Genomic DNA, 13680 nt, shown 5'->3' on the forward strand with positions numbered 1-13680 from the left:
TAAAGACGCAGCCTCTAAGTCTGAACTTGTCCATCTCCCTCAGCCTCATCGCCTCTGGTCCCGGTGACTCCCAGCAGCCGGCTTGGCCGCAGGCGGGCACAGACCAGAGCGCTCGGCCCGGCCGCCCAGGGTATCCCCGGGGCTGGAGGGCGGAAGGCGAGCACGAAGGCAGGAAGGGTCGGTAAGGCCGAAGCTCCGCCCCGCTGGCCGCCGGCTCGGAAGCCGGCTCTGTGAATGGCAGCGGCGGAGGGCGCGGTGCCAGCGGAGAGGGGCGGAGACGCGTGCGCTGGTTGGTGCGGGCCCGGGGGCGGGACGCGCGGGGAGGTGCCGGGGGCGGGGCCGGCGTCTGGCGCTGGAGCTGCGGGCGCACGGAGAGGAGTCGCCAGCAGCTGGAGCGGAGTTGGAGGAAGCAGCCCCCGCAGGCGGGGCGGCAGACAAGCGGATCAGAGACAGCAAGCTCGGGTTGGGAACGGCCGTTGGGTCGGAGCCGGGTCAGGGGCACGTCGAAGCCGTGCGCGCAGGAGGCCGCCGCTGCAGCCTGGGCCCCGCTGAGGAAGGAAGCCGGCCGGCTGGGGAGGTAGGCGGCGGCAGCGGGTCCGGGTGTGTGCCCGGGAGGGGGAGGCGATGTGTGCGCGCGCGGCTACCGCCGCTCTCTTCCTGTCACCAGCAGTCGCTTCTCCTGCTCAGCGGAGCCGAGGAAGGTGGGCCGCCCGCCGTTCTCACGGCCGCCTGCATCTCCTGCCCGCCGGGCAGCCGCGGGCCCCCCTCGCGGCCGGCGTCCTGCTTGCTCTCGGCCACTTCCCGGCTCCCGTTTCCCCGGTCGTCTTTCGAGGTGGTTGTGCACGCCGCCGGGTGCATTCGTCCCCGCAGTTGCAGGCGACCTCGGGCTTCCGCCACCCCTCCGTCGCCGCACACTTCTAAGGGTGCCTACCGTCACCTTGCTGCCGTTTTCCGGGGCCCTTCAGCAGAGGAGAGCGCCCTGGCCGCTGCCTTTGCGTTAGCGTTTAGGAGCATTGCCTTCCCCCGCGCCTCCGGCTGCACCCGGGCGGCTGCCCGGGCCCTTCTCCGGGGCCGGCGGGGCGGTGGGGTCCCCGGAGGTCGCCCCCAGCCCCCGCCCTCCGAAGTTTGCTTCCCTCCTCTTCCGGGGTGGGGGAAGTGCGCCTCGGGGCGGCGGGTCCCTGTGGCCCTAACCCAGCGTGTGGTGCCGGCCGGGCCCGGGCAGGTTACTGGAGGCATATTTAATGGAGTCTTGAAACAGCCCGAAATCCAGCTTTTTGTGACCCGGGGCGAGACTGGAGGGACTTGCCCGGCAATATGGAGCCGGCTAGAGAGAGCGAGAGAGCGTGCAAGTCCGTGCTGAGAGATCGTGGGGAATTGTCTGGAAACCACAGCTCTCACGCTCACTTCCCAAGGGCAGAAACTGCCCCGCAGATCACAAGACAAAGAGAACAGGAAAGCTCAGGCCAGCCACTCGAGTGCAGAAATGTACTTTGGTAACGAGAATTCTAGCATGAAATGTAAGGGTGTGAGCGGAATGGCTGTTACGTGTTGAATGCAGAATGTGTGTGAACTGGATTTGGGAAGATTCTTGTCTGGGAGCATTTAATACCAGAAAGGTCTCACTTTTACCGTTAATCCCTGGTGGAGCTGCAGCGCTGTTGGTATCTGAGTATGAGCTGACTCTTTATTTTGGGGTTTTATGACTTTAGAAGCGATAGGGTCTCCCCCTCCACCCCCCTAGTTTTTTCCTCTTTGTCAGTCAGTACGAAGTACGAATGGATAAAGCAGTTCCGGGTTTTGAATGTAGCATAAGATTGTCATTTCAGTGTGATGAGGTTGGAGTTTTAGTTGTTAGGTGGGACATTCACGAAGTTAGTTACCCAGGTGTTACGTGGAATGGGTTTTTAATGTTTCATTAGCTTATGCTGCATTTGGTAACTTTAGAGATTAAGTATTAGCTGGCAAAGGGACACGTTTATTTCTGAGGCAGGCTATCAGTAGTGGTGCAAATCATTGGGAATTTGGTGACTTTTGCCCAGGAGGCCACAAACATCTTTGAAAAAGAAAAAAAAAAAAAAAAGGCACCCTCCTGCCCATAATATTTTGGTAGATTGCACTGTTCTTGAAATAGTTTTTAAAAACCAGTAGGTGATAGTTTTCTTAGGGACAAAAGTTACTTAAACTTGAAGAGCAAGTGTTTTTGACATTACAAAGGAAATACCCTAGGTGATTTTGGGGTGGGGGGCGGGGAGAATCCCTCTAAAGTTTGGAAAGGTGTGTTTGGTTCAGAATCAAGGTTTAAACTGGAAAGGCCAGTGGAGGAGGCTCCCTGCCTTGCAGAAGTGTTGGGTTATGTCACTGCTGGCCTCTTCAGTTTCATATGCCAATTGCAGCTAGCAACTAGAGAGCTGAACTTTTTCCCTAAAAGTGTACAGGTTTTTGTGATTGGAAGAAAGTTTTATGTATCTGATATTGACTTTCAAAGTGTGATGTGCATTTGCTTTTTAACTTTCATCTTGATTTTGGGACCTGTGCTTGTCAGTTGCATAACAGATATTTACATTGTACACACTACTATCTGCTATTTTATCTGCTTTTGTAAAATGATATCACTCTTTTTTCACCTCTGTGATGCTAATGGCCAGTATGAAAAAGCATTTCACTTCCCATTGATTAATTATATTGTCTTTCTATAGTTATTTCTTGAAATTTAAATTTATTAAGAACAGTAAGCCCCCACAGTGTAAAGTTGGTTTTGGGAAACAAGTCGTACAATAAGTCACAAGTGATGAATATTGACTTGGTGATGGTAGTATGCATTTATCTGCTGGAAATGTTAAGTGCACCGCGGCTATTTTTTGAAGGGTTTTGTATCTTCAGCACAAGCCTGCTCCCCTTATGCAAATTTTGTGTTAAAAGTGTTGCCCAGACCTTTAATTAAAATCTTCCATGACTGTGTGTAATTCTTAGGCTAGTATGTTGGTCAAAAATCTTCTTTTTTTCTTAGGTGGTTCAAGGGAGTATTCTAAAAAGGCATCCACTCAGAAAGATGGTCCACATGCTCATTAAAACAGTAACAATTCTAGTTCAGCTTGCATTGTGTTTGCATTTTGTGATAGGCAAAATGGGTTTTATTGAATAAAGAGGTGGTAAATGAGGAGGTTGGAAAAAAATGATTTCATGGTCAAGTAGAATATAGAAAGCTGAGATAATGTTTGCATTTGGTGTTTTGCTTTTAATACTCCCACAATTGAGGTGTACACAATGCAGAAGAAAAAGGGAAGTGCTTTTTGCAGTACATTCTATATTTTAGGCGGGCTCCCCACAGCTCTTCATCTTTTGGAAGACACAGGGATTTGCCAAGGAAGGCAAGAGGAGGGAGCATCTTAGTGAAGCCCTCAGAAGACAAGAAGTTACTTATCCCTGGAAGGAAGGGGTTATCACTTAGTTTTTACCTTAGAAGGCATGATATAAATTATATAAGAGCTTTTAATAAAAAACTTAGGTTGTAATCAATTTTTAAAATATTCGTATTATTGACTGCTTTTTTCCTTCTGCCTCCTCCACCTACACCCTAATGTGATTACCTGCCATGATTCTGCCAGCACTTATTGGAATTATTTGCTTAAAAGAGTGGCAATTAAAGACCATTTCATGTACATTATGCCAAATGAGCTGAAAATAGACTATGTAATTACTCCTAAATGTGTCTGTTGGAGTGATGTTAGGGTTTTTTTTGTTTGCTTATTTGAAAGGATAAAATGAATATAGTATATCTTTTGCTAAATTAAAAAAAAATCCTACTATTGAAGCATCTTTGGAGATTTTATCCTCCCAGCATTGTTCCCCTTAAAGTAAATTGAATACGTACCCACAGGCAAGTGTAGTCAATATAGTTTTCATGTTAACAGTCCCCGCAGAGAGCATTGAAGTCACAGGGTTCTGGCAGAAGTGTGAGGAGACTCCACCAGTGGGCAGAGCTGGTGAATGCAGTGCGGTGCCTGGCGGGAGTGCTTTGCCTCTCTCCTTCCTCGCTGGATGCCCCCTGTGGTCCGGACCCAAACCCGGGGCTCAGCCCCAAGAGTTAGGACTATAACAGAGGACTCAGCTGCCTTCAGTCCCTGCAGGGTTGCATTAGTGCTGTCAACTTTTCTCTTTGAGGCCAGCTAGGGAGCAGCCACCAAACCCTGCCTGAGAGGAATGTTGTCCCCTGACTCCACCCCCTGCGTCACACCACCCTCTCCCACAGCCCTGGCCCCTCCCAGGTCTCTCTTGCCCGGACCTCTCTAGAGCCACCCTCTGCCTCCAGGACTAGATGGGCAAAGTCCACAAGCAGCCCTTATCTGTCCGTCAATTTACCTTGAAAAGGAGTTAAGGAAACAGCAGAGCCTAGTTTTATTTTGGCTAACTTCAGGATTCTTTTAGTACACTTTGCAGCACTTAGAAGCAGTGCAAAAGAAAATTCCTGACAAGTGTTCTGGGTTTTTTTTTTTAATTTTTTCTATTTTTTTAAATTGAAGTATAGTCAGTTTACAATGTTGCATCAATTTCTGGTGTACAGTATAATGTTTCAGTCATACATATACATACATATATTCCTTTTCATATTTTTTTCATTATAGATTACTACAGGATACTGACTATGAGGTGGCAGGAAGTGGCATTCAATACTAATAGTAATGGTAGTAGTAATAATACTGCTCCTAAGACCATGGCTGCAATTTACTAGCTGTGGAACTTAAGACAAATCATTTAACTTCTCTGTTCATGTTTTCCCATCTGTAAAATGGAGATAATAATTGTACCTAGGATGGGTGTAAGCATTAATGAATTGATATGTGCAAAACTCAGAGGACTGTGCCTGGCCCTTCGTAATCACTCTGTTGGTGTTAATTATAGTAAGCTCTAATTAGCGAGCATAGAGCTAAATCTTTGTATAAATAATTTTCTTTAATCCTCGTAATAAACCTCTGAGGTGTAAATTTGCTTATTGCATCTGCCTCATAGATGATAAAATGGTGGCACAAAGAGGTTTCAGTAACTTGCCGAAGGTTAAAAAATCTAGGCACCAGTGGGGACAACCATCTGAGTGTGAAGCCCAGTGCTTGTGCTCACCTTAAGAATTTTACACAATAGCATTGTTTCTTCACAAGAGGAGGGACTTGGGATCATCTCCTTCCGTCCACTAATTCCACAGCCGCCGCCTCAGGGCCTCTTCACCATGCTGGTGCAGAGAGTGGGAATGGTCCACCCCATGGCCTCTTCCGGGTGATGGGATGTGTTTCTCAGGCCTGGAAGCCGCAGCCTCCCGATGATGACCACTCAGCCTGAGAGCTGCCTCCAGCTGGGCCTCGGTCTCTCTGCCCCTCCTGCAGTGCTCAGTGCCATCCCACCACTTACTTGGCTTTCTGGAGAAGCCTTGCTGTTTGGCTGGAACTTGTCCTGTCCCCTCATGTCCCCCCACCTCCAGGGGGCTTGCCAGAAGGAGTTGTGGCCTAGACTCTCTACTTCCCTGTGGTGCAGACCCAGCCCTGAGCACAGCAGCCCCAGACACATTCTGGTTAGTTTGAAAATGAATGTAGATATTTGAGGACTGTGACTTTGGGAAGCCACAAGCCTTCATCGTAGCCCGTCATTTTATTTTGTTTTAATTGAGATAGACTTCACATCCCATGAAATTTTACCCTAAGCCCATCATTTTAGGCTGAAATTCATTATATTTAGTAGATGTTTAGTTTTAACTTTGTTCAGTTTGGTTTTCATGATTTTCACAACACCATATTTGAAAGGTGGAAAGATTAAAAAAATTTTTGTTCTTAAGACTGTGAATTAAGGTGGGGGCTTGCCCTACTCAGAGCTACCACACTGATGATGGAGAGATAAAATGTAGGACCAGGGAGCCAGGAACCACTCCATAGCTTTGCAGCTGGATTAAAGGTCCATTTCGTCTGGGACTCCTAATTTCATGGCAGGATCAAATCACACAGGATATATTCTTGAATTATTTAATGTGATCGGAAAATATCCTGCATTCCTGCCTCCCCACCAAGTTTGCTAAAGCCTTGTCCTTTGTAAAAGGGGAATGAGTAAGTCAACAAAGTCAGAAGACATTTCAAAGAATTTTGTTTGGTTCTCTGCCCAATGCCTGAGGGTTAGAAGGTTAAATTGAAAATTTACTTTCAGTCAGTTGTACAATAAGAAGTCATGGATTGCTACTTGTTGGGCATCTGAAACAGCTTTATTTTGAGGAACAGAATGAGAATTACTCAGTATTTTAGCTGAAAGAGAAAAATCTATCCTCCGATCAATGGTATTGCAGGCAGTCTTTAGGGTTGAGAAACTGGAGCAAAATAATGTGGTGAAGGAACTTTTGGACTGTTGCATATGATGTCAAATAAGAATAAGTTAATTTGTTATTTGTTCATAGGATGCCTTTTAGACCTTTTGTTACAGTATCTTAGGCATGCACTAGCTTGGAGCCTGTATCATAAAATTGCCTTGGTTATTTGTAAACATTAAATTATGAATGGTGGATATTATCCACAAATAAAAACCTTGACTGTGGAAATAATTCTGTTGGAGCTGGGTGGAAATAGTTTAATGGACAGGCATATGTAGCCAGAGAGATTAGAGGTGCAAGCTTGTGAATCTGGGCAGCACAGAGTTTCGACTGCGGGTTGCTCACAGTACAGTAATACGGGCACTGCCAGCACCCCAGGCTGCAGTCTGCTGCCGAGCGAGGGAGAAGTGGAGGGTGAGAGAAAAGAGAACCTGCCTGCCTCCTAACTGTGGTAGCCCTTGTGACTGTGGGTTGGTGCTTCATAGCTCCCTGAGGAGGAGCTGAGTTAGAAGTTGTGCAGTGAGGGGCCTGGGACAGTGGCAGAGGGGCACAGATGCCAAGAGGAATACAGGTAGCAGAAGTGGGCAGCCTTCCAGAAGTGATGGGTCCGGTATTCTTTTATTCACCACTTGATGGACTTCTTTGGCAAGGAGGCATTTTAATGAAGCCTCTTTGGAAGAAAATTTACATGGCCCAAGATGCTGGGTCTCGGACTTGAGGGGACTGCTGCCAAGTTATAATGGCTGCCTTCTGTGCAGGTGTTTTTGTGAGAGAGCCACAAACGCTCTCAGTAAGGCCACTGTCACAGAGAGTGAAAGGCAAACGTTCAGGGTCACTCTCAGAGGTCAGAGTGTGCAGGCGAGGAACCTGCATAGTTGACCCCAGGGACACATCCGAGCTGTCCGTGGGCTGTCCAGGCAAGTTAAGTTTGGGCAGTAGGTTTCTGTGGTGTTAAAAGTGGTGCTTCTGGAGCCCGACTGCCTGGATCTGAACTCTAGTTCCACCTCTCAGTAGCTGAGTGTTACCATGACCAAGACGCTATAAACTCTCTGCCCCTCAGTTTCCTCCTCTGTAAAGTGAGAGTTTTGGTAGTACCCGACTCATGAGTTGTCTTGAGTACCAAACATAATGCACATAAATATTCAATGATGATGATGATGGAATAAGTTAATACTACTATAACTTCTAATATTAGATGATGACCATGATAGTGACAGTCATTGAAACAGGCTTGGCTGTGTGTAGAAAGTGTACCGTGTGCAGCAGGGCAGGGGCATCTGGCTCCTCCCTCTTGCCCAGGCCTCTCTGTCCCTCACCATAGGATGCACTCCAGTTACCACGCAAATGGCTAGACAGCTCTCCCTCTGAATGGGCTCCTCTTAATTGCTTTCCAGCCACTTAACTAGCACTGAATCACTGCCGACCTGGCATCATTTTGATTGGTCTTCCCGGCCTTGGTTGTGGAGTCTCAGAAGACAAGAACAGTGTGTTCTGCTTACAGTCCTGGAGTCATAGAAGGTGTGGGATTCTTTTTGTCAGTTAAGGCCCAGAGTTCTTCACAGGGGTCTTACACAGAAAGTAAGGTTCTTAAAAACGGTGGGGTTGGGGAGGAGGGGGACTTTGTAGAGACAGGTGGGTCTCTGGCACGCCTGGTGGGGATTGCTGTTCTGGAGTCTGGCCTTGTTAGAGTCTTCCTCAGGGTTCTTTATCTCTTTGCAGGGATTTAGCCTCAGGTTGACGTAAACACAGGTTTCAGATTTGTAAAACCTTGAGCAGACCTGGAGCCTTTTCTTACCATGGTATCCCCTGGTGACATAAGTGTGCTGTGAGCAGGACTTGGAGGTGGCTGAGGGCTGTGTAGGAGGGAGAGGAGGGATGGGGGCTGGGCAGAGAAGGAGGGAGAGAGGGAGATCATTATACTTCCCATCCTGTTAAGAATCTCACCAAACTGGCCTACTGGGTTGTTGAAATAGAGGGAGCCATAGGAAGCAGCTGGCAGAAAGATCTACCCAGCCTCCTAGTGGAGGATTTTTTTTCCCTCAAAAAGACATACATTGCCAGGAAAAGCTAACAAAAATTTCAAGGCAGATTTGGAGGAATTAAATTATTCTTAGGCATATTGCCTGGTTTCCAGGCATTTAGGGATATGCAAATTGGCATGTTCTTTAGAGTTCTGTGTCTCATTTGTAACAGAGCACATTAGTACTAAAAATGGGATTTGCTAGTTCTACACTTTTGTGTGAATTTATGCAGTGAATATCTAATGTGATTCTGGATATATCAAAAGGAGGGGTTGTCTTCAAACATAACATAGTTTATTTTTCTCATATGTTCTGCTGGCTGCTTTAATTTTTTTCTCTAATGACTGAAATACAAAGTAGAGTACTATCCCAAATTAATATTCTTGCTACACAAAGACCTCCAGTGTTTGTTTTTGCTTCTTTTAATATGTAACTCTCCTAAGAGCTTTATTGTATTACAGCTAAGAGGCTTTAGCCATGTAAGGCTGAATGCGTTACACTTCTGAATGCCAGCAGAACAATTAATCTGCGATTAGATTTTGCTTCTTAAGATGCCTACACTGCAGAGTGCCTATAATATTAAACTTCTAAAGGGTTCCACTCTTTAAAACCTAGAAAAGCTCTCTTTGACATAGCTCAGTGAAATTGTAGGGCTATTGTTTTTATTGCTTTATTGTTCAGCCAGCTTAACTGAAACCTTTAGTTTGCTTTTACTCTTTACAACAAAGATAACGTTGAGAAACCACCGGGGTGCAGTGCATGTCCGTGTGCTCGCTGTTCCATGCTGTTCAAGCCACTGCCAACTCGGAGAGCCTTTGACTCTCTCATCCCTCTGCCTCCCCTATGTTAAAAAATGAAAAAGAAAAAAACTTTCTTTTCCCATTTCCCCCTGAGTTGAGCTGTCTTCATAGAATAATCTGCAATAACCATCCCTACTTTCTCTTCAATTCCTTAATTCCTAAAACTCTGGTTCCTTACATCAGGACTCCTAGAGTTGGCTTTCTCAAGTCCTTGATGATTCCACGATGGACAGAGCCCCAGATGACCTAGCCCTGCCTCAGTTTCCCCTTTAGTCTTAGTGATCACCTTTTCTTACCTGAACCCTCTTGTCTCTTCTTTCCAGGATGCAACATTGTCTCCAGACCTTGACTTTCCCTTCCCAGTGGCGTTCACTGAGCCTCAATGTTTGGTCTTTGGATCTTTTATTCTTTTTTTTTTTAACTTTTAATGTTTTTCCTGTGAGTTCCTCTGTTCCATTGAGTTTGGCCTTGCCTCCTTTGCAGCTGATCACCAGATCTCAAGTATGTTCCCTCTTCTGAGTCACAGACTAGGTTTTCAACCTACCAGCCCATTTGTGGTTGGTGCCTGGCATCCCCCAAGCCCATCAGACCTCCTGGCGCCCCTTTGCCTGACACTGGTAACAGCTATGTTCTTCTCTGGAACTCAGGATCAGACACCTTTTGACCCATTTTTCAGCATTACCACATCCCACACGTGCTTCTCTGAGGTGTCTCCACCTTCAGCCCTAAACTTTCCACACCTTCTGCTACCACTTTAGGTCGTGCCTTCGTGGCCATGTGCCCAGACGGCTGCAAAACCCCCTTCACAGCTTTCCTGCCCTGTGCCGACACCAGTCCCTCCTGCACGCCCATTGGCTGAGGCTCTTCAGGCACACCTCTCATCCTGCCACTCCCCTTCCCCCAAGCCCCTCCGCAGCTCCCTGCTGGAGACGGCATTGCTCACAGGCGCACAAAGGTGTCGTCCAAGCTTTGCTCACCTTTCTCACCTGGATCCAACACTCCCTCTCTGGCTTCAGATATCCTGGACTGCCTGTTCCGGCTATTCCCAGAATATGACGTGTGTTCTGTCACATCTGTACCTAAGATCATGCCACACATTCTCTTCTGTCTTCAGATGCCAGCAATCAGGTGTGGTCTGTCCCTCATCTGAACTCCCTGGAGTTTCTTCTCTCTCTCTTATGGCATTTCCCTAGTGTTATGATTCCCATCTTATCTCTGAGACACACCAGCACCCCTCCCACCCCTCTCGGAGCCTTCTTAGAAGGCGGGGCCTGCCTGCCACATTAATCTTTGTTGTGTATACTGAGTCAAGCAAAAGTCTGCCGGCCTGTGTCCATCTGCCAGATTGATTAAGTCCTTGTTGAATGGCAGTAGGAATTCAGATTCACACAGATGGCCAAGTGTGCTGTTCATTCATAAGTCCTGTTTTCCCCTTTTGTAGGTGAAGCTTGTGTGTGGCGTGCCACAGTCACATTAGACGACAGATGGATGGTGTGACAAGAGTGTCAGAAAGGATCGGGCCTCGCTGTGAGAGTCAGCCTGGAGTCAGCGTGTTGACAAGTCGCTGAAAAGGAAGCCAGTGGGAGGACTGCAGCCCGCAGAGGAAGTGGAGCCCTGACTCGGGTTACACCATTGATGGAGGACAGATGGACGGCCGGATGGCCAATCACCTCTCCTCTTAAACCTTTGGAGAATTATCCTTCGTCCTCTGCTGGACACACATTAGGAATCTTAACACCCTCTCTGAGTTCATCGTCCATAGAAACGTAGAGTTAGACTCAGCGTCGCATGGTCCCCGGCCTGCAGTCATGAGTGCCGAGGGATACCAGTACCGAGCGCTGTATGACTATAAAAAGGAGCGGGAAGAGGACATTGACCTGCACTTGGGTGACATATTGACTGTCAATAAAGGATCCTTAGTCGCTCTCGGATTCAGTGATGGACAGGAAGCCAGGCCTGAAGAAATTGGCTGGTTAAATGGTTATAATGAAACCACAGGGGAGAGAGGCGACTTTCCAGGAACTTACGTTGAATATATTGGAAGGAAAAGAATCTCACCTCCCACACCAAAGCCCCGGCCGCCTCGACCCCTTCCTGTCGCACCAAGTTCTTCAAAAACTGAAGCAGACAGCGAGCAACACGGTCAGTATTGATGAGTGATTGCTTAATGACTCATCTGTGTTTTTTAACAGGAAAAGTCTTGGGTTGGGTTGGGCTGAAATGCTCCGGGCTGAAGTTGTTTTGGCAACTTGACCTGAATTTTACTTATGGGGCATGAAAGTTTGGTCATTCATTCCTTGGCTAGAATTTCATGTTGGTGGGGTGGAGAATTGTTATAAAAATAGGGAGATGATATCTGAGAACCTGTTTAGTGAGTGCCTCTAAACACTATTATTAGAGTTGCTATTGAACACCTGTTGCATTCTTATTCTTGTAATTGGTATTATATATCTAAGTAATTTTAGGAAAGTAGAAGGAAGGTCTAATATAAATATGTTTTATATTAATGTGATCTGCATGGAAAATGTAGAGAGTAATAAGGTGACCACAGAAGTCAGTGAAGAAGCCATTCTTTTTACAACCCGGTGTCTACCTCTTAGTTCCTCTCCAGGAACACTGGCTGCAGCTGAAACCCAATCCTGTCATTAGTGCAGACGCACAGGGAATCCTCTTCCTTCCTGGGCAGTGTCATATGTAGCATTAATGCCAACAGTGTGCTAAAACACAACAGCGAAGAAATCACTGAATACTTTTTTTCAAACAGAAATCACCTTGATCCAAAACCCTCTCCTCATTCGGTGGAGATGGTCCCCACTTGAGCTTGAGGTGTTTCTTCTGTTCTGTTTCACAGAGAGGCAAGCCTTTTGCTCAGCTTTGCTGTTAACAGCTCTGTGGGCTAGTTCATCTCCTCACTATTGAATCTCAAGCATTGTTCTCCCTGGATCATCTTTTTTTCCCAAAGACCGAGAAAGGTCTGGAAAGATGTGTTTCCAAGGGGTGGACTCAACTGCAGTGGTTCTGTGTCGAGTAGAACTGACCGTGGCATCACAGTGTTTCTGGAAGACGTCCTGGTACTATTGTGTCTTCTCCAGCGTTGGCTTGGCCTCGCACAAATGCATAAGGTACCAGGAATAAAGAAGGAGAATGAGAGTAAATAGCTGCCTTTTAACATTGGGTCATAATAGAATTGGGAGTATTTTATAAAAGTCAAAAACTCACTGAGGATACTTGAAGGGAAGTACATTTTCCCTCCCACTCCCGATCCAAAAGGAATACTTGTTTTATAAACACTACACCATACTTTGGAATTCATGTCCAAATGGTATGTTTCACTGTGCAGTTCAAAAGCAAAAATTAATTTTTCTTTCCAGATGAATCAAAAAACCTTGACTCTGCACATATATATGCAGAAACATATACACACACGTATAATTTTGTCAACCATTGTGTTTCTTGCATAGTATCATTCAGCAGAGGGAAGGTATATACGTAATTGTTTTTTCCCCACCAAACTACATATTTTTAATTTGACTTTTGATGTAAGTTAGATATACTTCCTTGTAAGTAGGCTAGTTCAAAAGGAAAACTGATATTATTTCTCCCAAAATACTAAAGATTAATAGGATCATAGAAGTATCTGAGTTGGATTAGAAAAGGTTATTTAAAAGATGGGAAGGGGTCACCTTGTCAAGATTAGTGACAAAAAGATTTTGTAAAAATAATGTCTAAACAAAACTGTGTTTGATACCTGCTGCTGTCAGGTGTAACTTCATTTGGTTATCGTATACAGAAAAGCAAGTCTTCCCCTAAAAGTGAGTTTCTCTTTTTAGGTTCTAAACTATTTTATAATGCTTTCTTTCTCATGTAATGTGGTAACGATTGAGATTTTTAATAGCTTTTTCTTTTTTTTTTTTTTTAATATGTAGAAAGTTCAAGTAAAATGAAATATTTTAACAATTTAAGAGGCCCATGAAAATGGGCATTAAGTATTAGAGCAGGCCTGAATATAAATGAGAAATTAGGAATAACTGAGAGGCTGAAAAGGCAGTATGGGGGGTTGGGTGGGGAGTAAAGTCCTAAACATTAGATTTTCTGGAAATGTGAATATTGTGCTCTCATTGAAACACGATTCCCATGAAATGAGGATTCAGTAGTCCCTGCTAGTTGCATGTCAGATTGACAGGGAAAGTAGTTCTAAGGACAGATTTATTTATTGGAACCTATGGGACTTTGATTTCTTTTGCCTAAGGGTGTATTTAATTGAAAAGCATTTGCAGTGACAAATTGTGTGAAGGTGAGAAAGAATAGTCCTTTTCTCTTCTTACTGTAATTGAATTATTTGGCCTTCTTTTCTGTTGACTCCCTCCACTGACTCAGCCTGTTTTTCGTGTTTGACTGTATTTTCTTGAGAAGGTACCCCTGCGGTCGAAGGCCCACACGCAGGCTCCTGTTGTGGAGGGCGTACCACATGGGTGGTGGGCGCACCCCACAATGCACGTGGGGTAACACGGCCTGCCTT

General features: G+C 46.0%; 1 protein-coding gene across 1 annotated transcript in view; it reads left to right on the forward strand.

The window, feature by feature from the left end:
* Positions 1–440: 440 nt before the first annotated feature.
* The window catches only part of PIK3R1 (phosphoinositide-3-kinase regulatory subunit 1), an 82995-nt gene continuing 69755 nt past the window's right edge, over positions 441–13680 (forward strand). Inside the window, exons 1-2 of the mRNA XM_032473519.1 lie at positions 441–577; positions 10603–11303. Of these exons, the coding sequence (XP_032329410.1) occupies positions 10970–11303 (334 nt within the window). The 5' untranslated portion in view covers positions 441–577; positions 10603–10969. The remainder of the gene's footprint in view (positions 578–10602; positions 11304–13680) is intronic.

The sequence above is a fragment of the Camelus ferus genome, chromosome 3 (assembly GCF_009834535.1).
Source record: "Camelus ferus isolate YT-003-E chromosome 3, BCGSAC_Cfer_1.0, whole genome shotgun sequence".
Classification (NCBI taxonomy): domain Eukaryota; kingdom Metazoa; phylum Chordata; class Mammalia; order Artiodactyla; family Camelidae; genus Camelus; species Camelus ferus.